This window comes from Anser brachyrhynchus (assembly GCF_964034855.1).
Source record: "Anser brachyrhynchus genome assembly, chromosome: 26".
Classification (NCBI taxonomy): domain Eukaryota; kingdom Metazoa; phylum Chordata; class Aves; order Anseriformes; family Anatidae; genus Anser; species Anser brachyrhynchus.
In genome coordinates this window covers 4,300,516-4,312,729 of record NC_137719.1, presented here as the reverse complement: position 1 = coordinate 4,312,729, position 12,214 = coordinate 4,300,516, and the positions used below count along the sequence as shown (strand labels likewise).

General features: G+C 39.7%; 1 protein-coding gene across 8 annotated transcripts in view; it reads left to right on the top strand.

The window, feature by feature from the left end:
- DOCK5 (dedicator of cytokinesis 5) overlaps nucleotides 1–12,214 on the top strand; it is a 121,621-nt gene that overhangs the window by 87,259 nt on the left and 22,148 nt on the right. For all 8 annotated transcript variants that reach the window (XM_080568591.1, XM_080568587.1, XM_080568590.1 and 5 more), the window contains 12 exons: nucleotides 2,668–2,762; nucleotides 3,545–3,623; nucleotides 4,162–4,262; nucleotides 5,435–5,493; nucleotides 5,992–6,146; nucleotides 7,713–7,798; nucleotides 8,331–8,487; nucleotides 9,058–9,098; nucleotides 9,208–9,298; nucleotides 9,484–9,603; nucleotides 10,373–10,462; nucleotides 11,277–11,381. In XM_080568591.1, the coding sequence (XP_080424717.1) occupies nucleotides 2,668–2,762; nucleotides 3,545–3,623; nucleotides 4,162–4,262; nucleotides 5,435–5,493; nucleotides 5,992–6,146; nucleotides 7,713–7,798; nucleotides 8,331–8,487; nucleotides 9,058–9,098; nucleotides 9,208–9,298; nucleotides 9,484–9,603; nucleotides 10,373–10,462; nucleotides 11,277–11,381 (1,179 nt within the window). The remainder of the gene's footprint in view (nucleotides 1–2,667; nucleotides 2,763–3,544; nucleotides 3,624–4,161; nucleotides 4,263–5,434; nucleotides 5,494–5,991; nucleotides 6,147–7,712; nucleotides 7,799–8,330; nucleotides 8,488–9,057; nucleotides 9,099–9,207; nucleotides 9,299–9,483; nucleotides 9,604–10,372; nucleotides 10,463–11,276; nucleotides 11,382–12,214) is intronic.

The window sequence follows — 12,214 nt, the reverse complement described above, 5'->3', positions numbered from 1 at the left end:
ATGGACAGTGGATGTTGCTGACTCTGTGGAGCCTGAGATTAGTATTTGTAGCATGAGTTAAAATGTTTAATGACTATTGAAGTCTGTGCAAGTAAAAGGTCTGGAACCAAAAGAATGAATGTAGATGAAAAGGATAAGTGTTCCCCTTCCTCCATGCTCTCCCTGTGTCTCTTTGTGGTCATGTTCTCTTTATTTCCTTCTTTCTAGTTCACCACCATCCTTCCACCCCTAGATTAATTTAGAGTTGGAAAGCTTTAAAATGTATTTAAGGCAAAGAAAAGATAGCAAATTTGAACATATATATATATATTCATTTCTGAAAACAGGGAAGACATCTATAAATGAAGTCTCACAGGATAATAGCCAAAACCCAAATACTGAATTCACATTCAATCCAAAATGTTTTGCTTGCTTTAGTGGACAGCAATGCAAATAGTTTTCTTCGTGTTAAAAACTGTGTACAATTCTTTTTTTTTTTTTTTTTTGAGGCACTTAGAACAAACTGTCCTGTCCAGATTTGTCCCTAAAACGTCCTAGAAAAAGTCAGAACCAAACCCAATATTTATGAACATCTCTGAAGCAGGACACAGCAGCTGTTCTGGTTTTCTGTCCTCGTGCTCCTAGTTTTGCAACTTAAAGTGCTTGCTTATTTAAAAACTGGCTGGGGAAGAGCCTGGAGGTGTGTTCTTCATGTAGAACCTAGATCAAAAACCAAAAGAAAATGTTTGTAATTCATTTTGGATGGCAAGGTCATCCCTCTGGTTCCTTGTGCAGCTGGAATCGCTCACCATCTGCTGAGCAACATAGCCACCTACAGGACACGCACATTTCTGTCACTTCTGCATCAAAAAGGCCCCTCAGCTGGATAGTCTACAGAGATCATTCAGCATCTCCTTTTAGAAATGCTTTTTATATTATACAAATAATAATTATTTTTTTTGTGGAGGACTCATTAGAAAACAAAACTCAAGTAGATCCAGGTATATTGCTATTGTTCATTAAATGAATGAGCGAAAAGGTTTTCAGCAGGGTTGTGTAGAAATCCTGTGTCTGAGGATGAAGAGTGCGAGGAAGACACCTCTGATGGATTTCAGACAAAGGTGGATTGAAGGCAGGATTGAAACTAATTTTGTGTTGAGGGAGCCTCAGTTCAGAAATCTTTCTCTTTCCTGAAGAGCAGTTGAGCTGGTAGGAGACCATTGTTACTTAAGGTCAAGGTGAGGTTAAGCAGGGGCTTTAAAGCTTTATTGTAATGCAAACTGAGCTCAGTCTGAAGTTTACAAGTTGAAGATGTCTCTTGATTTGCCCTTTTAGCTCTGCATCTTCTGACTCAAATAGATTATTTCTTTTATGTTCCTGTGTGTGAATGTGTACAGCTTCTGCATAGAGGCATACCAAGAGGGTGAGTTTGTGAAATCATTAAAACTACGAATATCATTTAAAGAGATACTGATCCAAAATCCAATTTATAATCTAATTCTTATCCCCTAATCTACAGAAGCAAGCCCATGTTTGTGGTGGTGTAGGAGTTACTCATACCAACAGAAAGCTGCATTTTGTTTTATTGCAATAATTATTTTTATCTATTTTTATTCTTTATTGTTGTTTTTTATTAGCTTTGGTATTTTCAGCCCTGGCATAGCATCATTACTTGGTTGGTTTAACACTGTTACAAGCTAATTCTTATCTTCAAGGTGCCCCTTGTCAAGTCCAAACTTTTCGGTCAAGCTCTGATTTAATAATGCCTAAAGGATTTTTACTGAGGCAGCACCAAATGCCCATTTCTCTTTCCACATTAGTGTTGCATGCCAATTTTTTAGAGCAAGCTGTTCAGCTTAACAGATTTTTTTTTGCTGGTGAGCTTTGTAAGGTGGTGATTTCTCATGTGACCTTCTTTGTATCCCTCTCATTTCTGAATGCTAATGTGCTGTCTTTGCAGAGAACAGTCTATTTAAATGCTCAGAGGTTAGCATTTATATCTGTAGAGACCACAGTGTGGAGAGATCAATATTATTGATACCTTCTTTCACTCGTCTCTTCTTTTTCTTTTTCTTATCCTGCAATTCAACCTTGTCTTGCCAAAGTCTTCAGGTGTGCTAGCTTTGTTTGGGGCAGTTTGGCACTCACACAGAAAGTGTCTTTTTTATGATAATATTCTAAACCATGTGTCTGAAGCCATGTTTGCTGCCTCTTTGTAAAAATACTTCTTAAACTAAACTAGAAAAGGCTTAAATAGTTGAGGAAGTGAAAAATATATTCTAGATTTCCATCTTTGTAGAAGGTACTGCCTAGGGCTGTTACACTGTCATCACTCAGGCATTTGGAAAGTGCTTGAATGTTGATTTTGGTTCTTCATCCATCTTGTGAACCAGAACTCCTTACAGCATAGCTTAATTTGAAACAGTAAAGGTAGATTTAATTAAACAGATCAACATGTTCTGTGGAGTTATTTCTCCTTCTGGAACTGAATGGATGAGATGTCAGAAATAATTTAGTTATTGGAATATACTCCTGCAGTAAGAGATGCTTCTTAGGAGGTGCTCTGTATTGATTGCTAATCGATGTAGTAGTTAATCGATGCAATTGCAGATACTTGCATTTCCCTACATTTTCATGCGGATAAGAAGATTATGCTGTTCAACCTGTGGTTTTTACTTTTTCTGACAGGATTTCCTGATGGAAACATTCATAATGTTTAAAGATCTGATTGGAAAAAACGTCTATGCAGCTGACTGGATGGTCATGAATATGATGCAGAGCAGGTAAATAGTTGCTGCTATTTTAGTCTTGTTACTGCTTTGGAGTCTTTTTGGCTCGGAAAGGAGGGTGGTTCACCCTGGCAGGCTTGCAAATCACTGGAGTTATATAAGCTTATTTTCTTTTACAGATTCAGGGTAATTTCAGTTAGAGTTTGGTAAATTCTAGTGCCTGGCCATTTCTGTTAATGGAACTGAAAATCTTTCTTCTCCTGCCCAAAGGCACACAATCAAAACCATGTTTTCTTCCAACCAGTTATTTATTTATCTGTTGGAGAGTGCAAGATAAATCAGGGAAGCCCTTTCAGTTTCAAATCTGGGGGAATCAGCTCACAAACATAAATGTGTAGTGGATGAAAGCGTGCTGGCCTGTAAACTAGAATTACCCAGGTTCATTTCTGTCCTCTGATGTGGAGTTGTCATACGGGTGCCTTAATGGAGAAGGACATGGAAGTGGCAAGTTATTTGAATGCTTTGGTGGTGAGAATGGGCTAAACTTAGGAGGAGCTACTATCTGGAACAACACTGCATGCTCACAGAGACTGACTTAAAATATATTTGTTTATTTTTTTATCATCTGCTTCCAGTCAAGGTTTCTTTTCCTTAGAAACAGGCGAATGACTTTTCCTGCATGTCCCTTTACTGTCCCAAATCTCATTTGGGAACATCTGTTCTTGTTTCCTGAGCTTATGTCATAAACCCAGAACTGCAGTGTTGTGTTTTTGGTTTTGTTTGTTTCTTTTTCCTTCCTAGAGCCACCTTTTATTTGATGCTTTTACCTCTTCCAGGGTTTTCCTCCGGGCAGTGAACCAATTTACTTCTGTACTCAACCGTTTCTTTCTGGATCAAGCAAATTTTGAACTCCAGGTAATAGTTCCATTGTTTCTGGATTTTCTTTTGGACCTCGGTGTTTCCTGAAAGGCCTGAAGAGCAAGCAAATCCCCCAGTTACCAGACTTGTTGATATGGAGCATGCCAGTGAAACACATCTGTAGAGTCTTTGCAGAAAAGCAGCTGAATGCAAAGCAGCTCTGAATTCCAGGACTGTGGTTAGTACAGCAAAGCAACTGCTGCAGTCTTTACAAAGTCGAGCTGAATGGCCTGCTGGCCAAAGTTGACTAGAGCGTGACTAGTTGAGAACAAAACACTGTGGGTGGGGAACCTATTGTCACTTCCTTAGGCTGGAAAGTCCAAGGCAAAAAGAGGGAGGAATTCTGAGTTGCTGTATGCTACTGGCTTGCCTGCTGTGGCTGAGAGGCTCATCTATGCTTCCACGCTTACTGTTGGTACGCTTCTCATTAACACTTATCTGTGAGACTGCAGCATTTGGGACTGCGCAGCTCTGTTGTGCTGGTTGTTGCTTTTCCTTTGTCTTCTCCTATTTTGGACTTGTTTCTCTTCCACAGCTCTGGAATAACTATTTCCATTTGGCAGTGGCCTTTCTCACTCATGAATCCCTCCAGCTGGAGACCTTCTCGCAAGCCAAACGCAACAAAATTATCAAGAAGTAAGTTCAAAAAATTGCCAGACCTTTTTATTTTTAAGAAGCTTCATTTGTACTTTAGCAGACATACCCTGTACAGTCTTAGAATGAGACGAAACATGCCATGGAAGTGCTTGCTTAATGAATGATGATGAAGGGAGGAGGGGTGACAAGCACACGTCAGACCTTTGAAACTACAGATGTCTAAGTCTTGATACACAGGTCCTGAGCTGAACTTAAGCATCTTGCCAAAATATTTTTTCCACTATAAGGTCTGCAACAGAAGGTTTGCCACAGTTGCCAGAGCAATACTTTATGCAGTTTCTCAGCCATTGTATGAGTTTGGTAAGCAAGGATCCTAAAAGCCCTGCAACCTTTTAGTCCCAAGTCTTTAGTTTTTTGGTTTTAAAACCCAGAGCACTTCAGAGTCCTTAACCATTTCAGAAGTAGTAAAATGAGCTTAATGCCTGTGTATAAAGTGCAACAAATGGTAGTAACTTGTTGGGGAATGTGTAATTTGTAGGAACTTGGCCAAATTCACAGTGAGATGGAGCAGCTTCTGCATTTAGCTGTTATCATGTGCCTACATACATTTGTAGATCTTGACATAGAATTTTGTGAGGGCATGCATAGTTAATGTTTGCTGTCCTGTTTCTGCAATGATAAGGGCTTTATTGGTAATTAATCCTTACCAATAAATGGTAATGCCCTGGTAATTAAACATTCCTCCATTCTCACAACATCTGCAGTTGAAGCTTTAGGGGAAAGCATGAAATGCAACAAAATTTGGGCTAGAATTGTGTTGAGCAGCAGGGCTGCAGTTTTTTTCTGCCCTCTGGGAATCTGCAGTCTTCTGCCAGAATGGCACATGGCTGCCCTCTTCCTCTGAGCATTGAGCATCGATGGTGGGCAGGGTGATGAAGAAAAAAGACAAATTGAACATCTTAGCTACCCTTAACAGGAAAGTGTGTGATATTGAGGAACTTCTTCGTAGATGCTTAGTAGGGAATATAGCCTGTAAGACCCCTTGGTATCATTACCCAGCATATTCAGGTTTGTGTGGTGGTTTGTTGTGTTTTTTTTTAATGAGAAGATAACAGCTTCTGTGGTTTTGCTGTTAAATTTCTTCAGCTTTGCAAGGGTAACATCAGTGAATAAGCCGCCTTCATCTTTTTCTTTCTAATACTTCTTTCTAGGTATGGGGACATGAGGAAAGAAATTGGCTTCAAAATAAGGGATATGTGGTATAATTTGGGTGAGTTTCAGCTAAAGAATTATCTTTATTCAAGCTGTTAAGCTGGACTTCTAATTATTTCTTTATATAAGCTGTTTGCATTTAACGTGGGGAAATACACGTAGGTTCAGCTGATCAAGAGTACAAAATTTCTTTCCCTTTTTCAGTAAATAACCTTCAAAAGCTGATCTTCTTTCTTGTCAGATGATGAGATGATCTCTTAGAGATTCCTTATAGAGGAAGTTCTACCATATGAATGCCAAGAATAGAATTTTCCAGGGAGCCTTTGATTTGCAACATGCGTGCAGTTCAGTTCTGTTCACTTTTTAGGACGATTCCTGAACTTTGGAGTGGTATTAAGTAGCCATTATCCACATCAAAAATGCATTCTAATCAAAATGTCTGTGGTTTATGGTTTTTATTTTGACTAATGTGCTTGCAAATTTAGATATCCACTTACCACACAACTTCAAGCAGACATATTCCGTTAGGATGTATCTGACTTTGACTTTCTTCCAGGTCCCCACAAAATAAAATTTATTCCAGCAATGGTAGGCCCGATCCTGGAGGTAACCCTGGTCCCAGAGCCTGAGCTACGGAAAGCCACCATTCCCATCTTCTTTGATATGATGCAGTGCGAGTTTAACTTCAGTGGGAACAGAAACTTCCACATGGTAAGGGAGCCTGGTATGTTCAGTGCCAATGTTCCAGTGTACATTAGGCAAGAAGGAGAACAGAATATTTGAACAAAAAGACAACACCATAAAATAAAACTTAAAAAATGGACAAAACATTGAGCCAAATGCTTTGGGAAATAGTCTTTTAAGTGGTTTGTTAGAGACATTAATCCTTGGTTATGTCCCTGATTGCACCTTTGTGTAACTGTTAATTAATGAACTCCTCTGTTTTCATATCTTTCTGCATTTGCAGTTGTGAAGCACTTTTGAGACTGTAACAGGGTACTGAACAGAATAGTGTCTATTTACATTTATGATAACAAAATAAATTCTACCGAAGCACATCTTTGATTGTAATGTAAGTTACTATAAAGAAAATTGCTGGACAGTCAGGTGTCTCACTTGAATTATTAATAGGACCATATAGTTGTTTGTGTTCTGCCTAATCCCTCAATTTCAAATCAGAGGACAGAGCAGAGAACAGGATCTCTGAGTTCCAGCCCTGTGCTAATTTCTCTGGGAGTTAACTTTTATTACTACTGAGAAAGCACCAGACAGGAAGAAAGAAAAAGAGGGTTTTCTTTTGTTCTAAGGTTAACTTTTCTCTGCAGTTTCTAAGGACTTTTTCTTCCAGCTCTCCTCTGGGGATATCAGACATTAACATTTCAACTGGCAGGCAGGGGACACTCGAGTTGTGCTGTAGACAGTCTTCTCCCTGGAGGATGAGTAGGAGACATCCATCCAAGAGGCAGCCACCTTGGCATTTCAGACTGTTGTCAAATGTGATGTGTATTTCCCAAAGCTCCATCCTCGCACCAGCTTAGACCCCAACTTCAGTGTGTATATGGGATCTTTCTTCCCAAGGGGTCATCAGTCTTTGGTGTGGTTGGCCCCAGGGTCTTGGCTTCTTGGAATGAGTAGAAAGAAACCGGATGTGTGGCGTGGATTTTCCATGCCAGTGATATTTTTATAATAGTTACAGTGTCCCTCATATTTTGGAACATGAATATTTATATCTTTGTAACTGAGTTGTAGATAAAACTATGTACTTGACCTGTTTGCACATAACAGGGCGTATCTTCATGGCTGAACAGATAATCACAGAGGACTTGGTTCCTGTCACATGAGAAGTTGCTTTAATTAGCAGTCACAACCGTTTATGTTGGTCAGAGAGCTGAGACTGGCCCTTAACTGGTGGTACTAATTCAGTTGCTGTAGGGTGAGTGAATGACCATTATTATCCATAAGCTGGTCATTAAAGGTGCTTCTCCATCCCAGCAAATCCGAACCAGTAATGGATGGGTGGGAAGGAGAAGCACTACCCCAGATCATCACCTTCCAAGGATTGTAGCATGAGAGAGAGAGGACTCATATCTCTTTGCTCTGTCCTTGTCATCTTGACATCTTACCACTTTTGTTCTGGTCGGTAATGAAAGCATCCTCTAGGTTAGCTTGTAAAAAACAGTGTCTGATGGTGTAGCAGTTCAGAAATACCATCCACAAGCATTACTGATCACACTGTAGAGAGTCGCTGTGTATTTGACGTGGTTTTTGCCTTTTCAGTTTGAAAATGAGTTGATAACCAAGCTGGACCAGGAAGTTGAGGGTGGCCGAGGGGACGAACAGTACAAGATTTTGCTGGAGAAACTGTAAGTTTTGTAGTGAACACGGATGTTCTTCGTTTACAGCATAGTTGGCTATTTTTGTGATGCAAAGAAACCTTAATTTGTTGCTCCAGTGAATAGGGAGATAATGCAACTGACAGTGATTTAACGCTATGAAGGAGCTCTGAGACTGGCAGATTGCCTTAAAATAATGCTTTTTTACTGGAGCAGCAACTTGCACAATTATCCTAACCTTGGGGATACAAGCCTAAAGACGTGCCGATATGGCAAGGGGCTTTTAAGTGGAAAAGCTTGGGAACAGCAGGATCAGAGCTAAACCCATCAGAGTCTTGTTTTAGTACCAAGATTAGAGCTGAGGCTTTTCATTGCCAAGGCAAGCTTTGACCTGTCTGATGTGGATATCTGAGGTCTGTGGATGTGCTGTGCTGTCCTGCACTGAGAGTGTCTGTTAAGGGAGTGTGTTTGGCTCTCTTAGCTGAGTGGGTAATCACACTGAATTTCTACCTATTAGCACTCAGAGCTTATTCCCTTACACCTCTTTGGATTTTGTCTACAGCCTCCTGGAGCACTGTCGGAAGCATAAATATCTGTCTGCTTCTGGAGAAGTGTTTGCTTTGCTGGTCAGCAGCTTGCTAGAGAACCTGTTGGACTACAGAACAATCATGCATGATGAAAGCAAGGAGAACCGCATGAGCTGCACTGTCAACGTGCTGGTATGGGACAGGCTGGAGATGTGCTTCTTTTCTGACCTCACTTTTGCGATGTGGTCCTGGGGTGGGTCAGGTGCCCCAGAATAAATAAGAGGCCACTAAAGATTTTTTTTGTCGGATTTTAAGTAACTCTTTATGCTCTTACTGGTTAATGATGGGTCCAAATCAGGTTACCAGCTATTGACAGCTAAAAACATAAAGGTATATACGCCAAAATCAATTCAAGTGGCTGATCCTTGCCTATACGGTAACCTGAGGTCCCGAAATACAGGAAGGATGGCTAGCTGATAGTTTGGGAAGCATGGGCTTAAGTCCCTGTTCCACTGCGAAGAGTAGCTGTAACTTTGGACAAGTTGCTTTCTGTCTTTCCCTTAACCCTCTTCTAGAGGTGATGGTAGCCCCATCTTACGTCAAAAGGATGGTTTTAGGCCTCTGTGCGCGACTAAGTGGCCAAAGTGATAGCAAACATCCTTGAAATATCCAAGGCTGATCCTTAAGTTACTTGTCTAGCATTGATTATGCAAATCCATGCTGGCTTATATCAGTTTGACTTTTTTTTTCTACTTTTGGCAGAATTTTTATAAGGAGAAGAAACGAGAGGACATTTATATCAGGTAGGCTGTCTCCTTCCATAGACTTGTGTAGAAGCCTTTATTTCCCTTGCTGTTTTGTACACTGGTGGAGTCCATCACATAAAGTAACAATGACTTTTCATTTATTTAGATATCTATATAAACTCCGGGACCTGCACACAGACTGTGAGAACTTCACAGAGGCAGCATACACTCTCCTCCTTCACGCGGAGCTGCTCCAGGTAATACACTAAAGGCAGTTTCAGTTTTCATTCTCAGAGTGTGGGCTATAAATTAAATGTAATCAGAGTCTTTAACTGAAATGTAAACCTTCATCCGTGCAGAAGGTTAGTCTATCCACTGTAAGGATTTCTTTGTCTGTGGATGTTCTAGTTCCTTCAATCTTGCTTGTTTTCCTCCATGCTAGTGGTCTGAGAAGCCGTGCGTGCCTCATCTGCTGCAGAGGGACAGCTACTACGTCTACTCGCAACAGGAACTCAAGGAAAAGCTCTACCAAGAAATTATCTCCTTCTTCGACAGGGGCAAAGTGAGTGTCTCTGTGATGTTCTTACTGTTCACTGGTAAATACTTAACTGGTGGCTGTAGCTAGCAGAAGTTGGTTTTAAAGAGAAAAAGAGATGTAGTTCCATAACAGGCCTTGATGCTTGAGGCCTGGCTTTTTAACAAAGACAAGAGTACTAGTATGAGCAGGGCATCCATTTGTCTTGGAGATGTTTGAATCCTTCAGTTTCCTTGTACAGAGATTCTGTAAAAATAACCCTGCTCAAGATACTAGCTAGGTGAGAAACTGCAGTGTTTGTTTTGTTCTTTTCCTGGTTAATGGGTTTTGTTAGAGTTCTTTTTGCATGGCAATAAATAGGGCTTGTCTGGCTGATACAGAACTTGTGTCAATTGCACTTGGGATAGATGGTTCTAAGAAGGCTAAATGAGACAAACCCAAGGAAGCCTGATGAAGGGGATTATTTATTGGTGTAGAAGGAGACCATGCGAACTTACCTGCTTTGCTGTTTATAGGCATGTCCTTCCACTTCTTCATGCCTCAGTTTTCCCTATCAGGAGTAACAATAGTAACTTTGCATTGTAAATCAAATTAAAAAAACTGTGTGACTGTGATTACTGCAAAAAAAATATACAGCATGGAGTCTAACAAGAGGTTGGCAGTACATTTAAGTGCTGCCTGAACTGAAATCAGATGAGTTCTTTGTATTACCTACCTGCGGTAATGAATGCTTTTAACGGAGTCTTTTGTTTTGTGCTCTTCCTCCCCCACCTGCCTCCCTTCATCCTTCATGGAGATGTGGGAAAAAGCCATTCAGCTAAGCAAAGAGTTGGCTGACATGTATGAAAACAAAGTCTTTGATTATGAGGGACTTGGTAATCTTCTGGTAAGAGTTTTTTTTTTTTTCTCAATTTTCAGAATGCTGTTGACTGCTTAAATTAATATCTTTAAGCACGATAAGCCCAAATTACATTTATGTTAAAAACAAACAAGCTAACATAGCCTCCATGGTTTTGTAAAGGTTAATACTAGAAGAATGTTTCCATAACTTTTTTGTTTTTAAAAGTGTGTGGTTTTGACCTTGTAATCCATATGACAATATTGTGTGAAGATGTTTAGCATTGTTAGTGTTAATCAAATAAGCTAACATTTGCATAGTATATTACCAGGCTCCATAAATTTCATCACCTTGTTATTCCTGTGGTAAAATTACCGTGCATGAACACAGAACTATAGAATGGGCTTGGTTCTGAATGACTTTTTTTTTCACGGCTAAAAGATGTAACCAGATGGTCTTTATGTTCTTTCATATGAGAATCATCTGCCCAGTTTTATTTCTGCCAGTTCTCTGACATTTGTCACCATTTGCGTCTGCTTTGCTTCAGAGTATGTTTACTTTTAATTTGTGTTGCAATAGTTAAGGATTTCAAGTATCCTCCTGGAATCCCAAAAAACATGACATTGGTGTCATGTCGGCAAACGAGGAAATGAAGTTGATTCTGGACTAGACAAACCAAATATTTAACCAAGTAAATGGATAAATAAGAGATACTGTATCAAAAAAAAAAAAAGATAATAGAAAGTATTCTGCAGGGGAGAAGTAATAGATCAGGAATTGTCGCTGGGAATGTGAGCTGCAGTCTGGCAGTGTCCTTTAGCACTGAAAAGTGAAAATGCTAGTGACTTTTTTTCTTTTTCAGAAAAAACGAGCTACTTTTTATGAAAATATCATGAAGGCAATGAGACCTCAACCAGAGTACTTTGCAGTTGGATACTATGGTCAGGGTTTCCCGTCTTTCCTCCGGGTAAGAATTCTTCAGTACTCAAGATCTGGAGTGGTGGGTACCCTAAAAGCCTGAACTCGCAGAGCCTCCAAGAAAATTCAGATGCTCCTTTTTCATTTGAATGCTACCGAGACATATAAATCCCTTAGGTATTGCAAAAAGCTCAGCATAGAAAAAAGATGAGTAAGAGGTGATTTTTTTTTTTGTATTCCCAAATTTGGTAAAGTTAGTGTGGTGCAAGTGGGTTTGTTAGATGATTATGTTCTCATACGGACTTAAAACAGAATCTACCTTTAGTATTACTGCTCTATAAACGTCTTCAGAAATATGATTTCCAAGCAAAATACATTGTTGTTGTAATGATGATTTGTTAGAAAATGATTAGCTTGTAAAGAACTTATCCCATCTCTTTTCAGTCTGAACCTAATTTTCAGGACATGGATCGTTGCAATGCTAAAGCACATTAGTGAGAGTCTGGTCCCACACAGAAGAATTAAAATGCAAAGATGCTTCCTGTTTGAGATTGCTGCTAAGCACTGCTGGATCTGTGCTAGCTGTAATACGAGAACCTAGCCAAAGTGAGTCAGATGGGCAGGGTGCAGCATAGTAGAAAATATTCCCAACTATTATTTAAAATCAAGAAACATTTACATTTTCAGACTGGAGTTGTTTGAAGCTTCTGTCCTTAAACCAAAGCCAAGTTTAATAAAAAGGAAAAATGTCAACTTAGAACTGTGGAACTGGATGGCATAGAAAGCTTTCTCCACTAGGTCATGTTTTTGAATCCAGTCCTTCCAGAAACCACCACTGCTTGGTGGCCAGCATGAAAAAATCGGCTGTTGGCTACTTTTTAA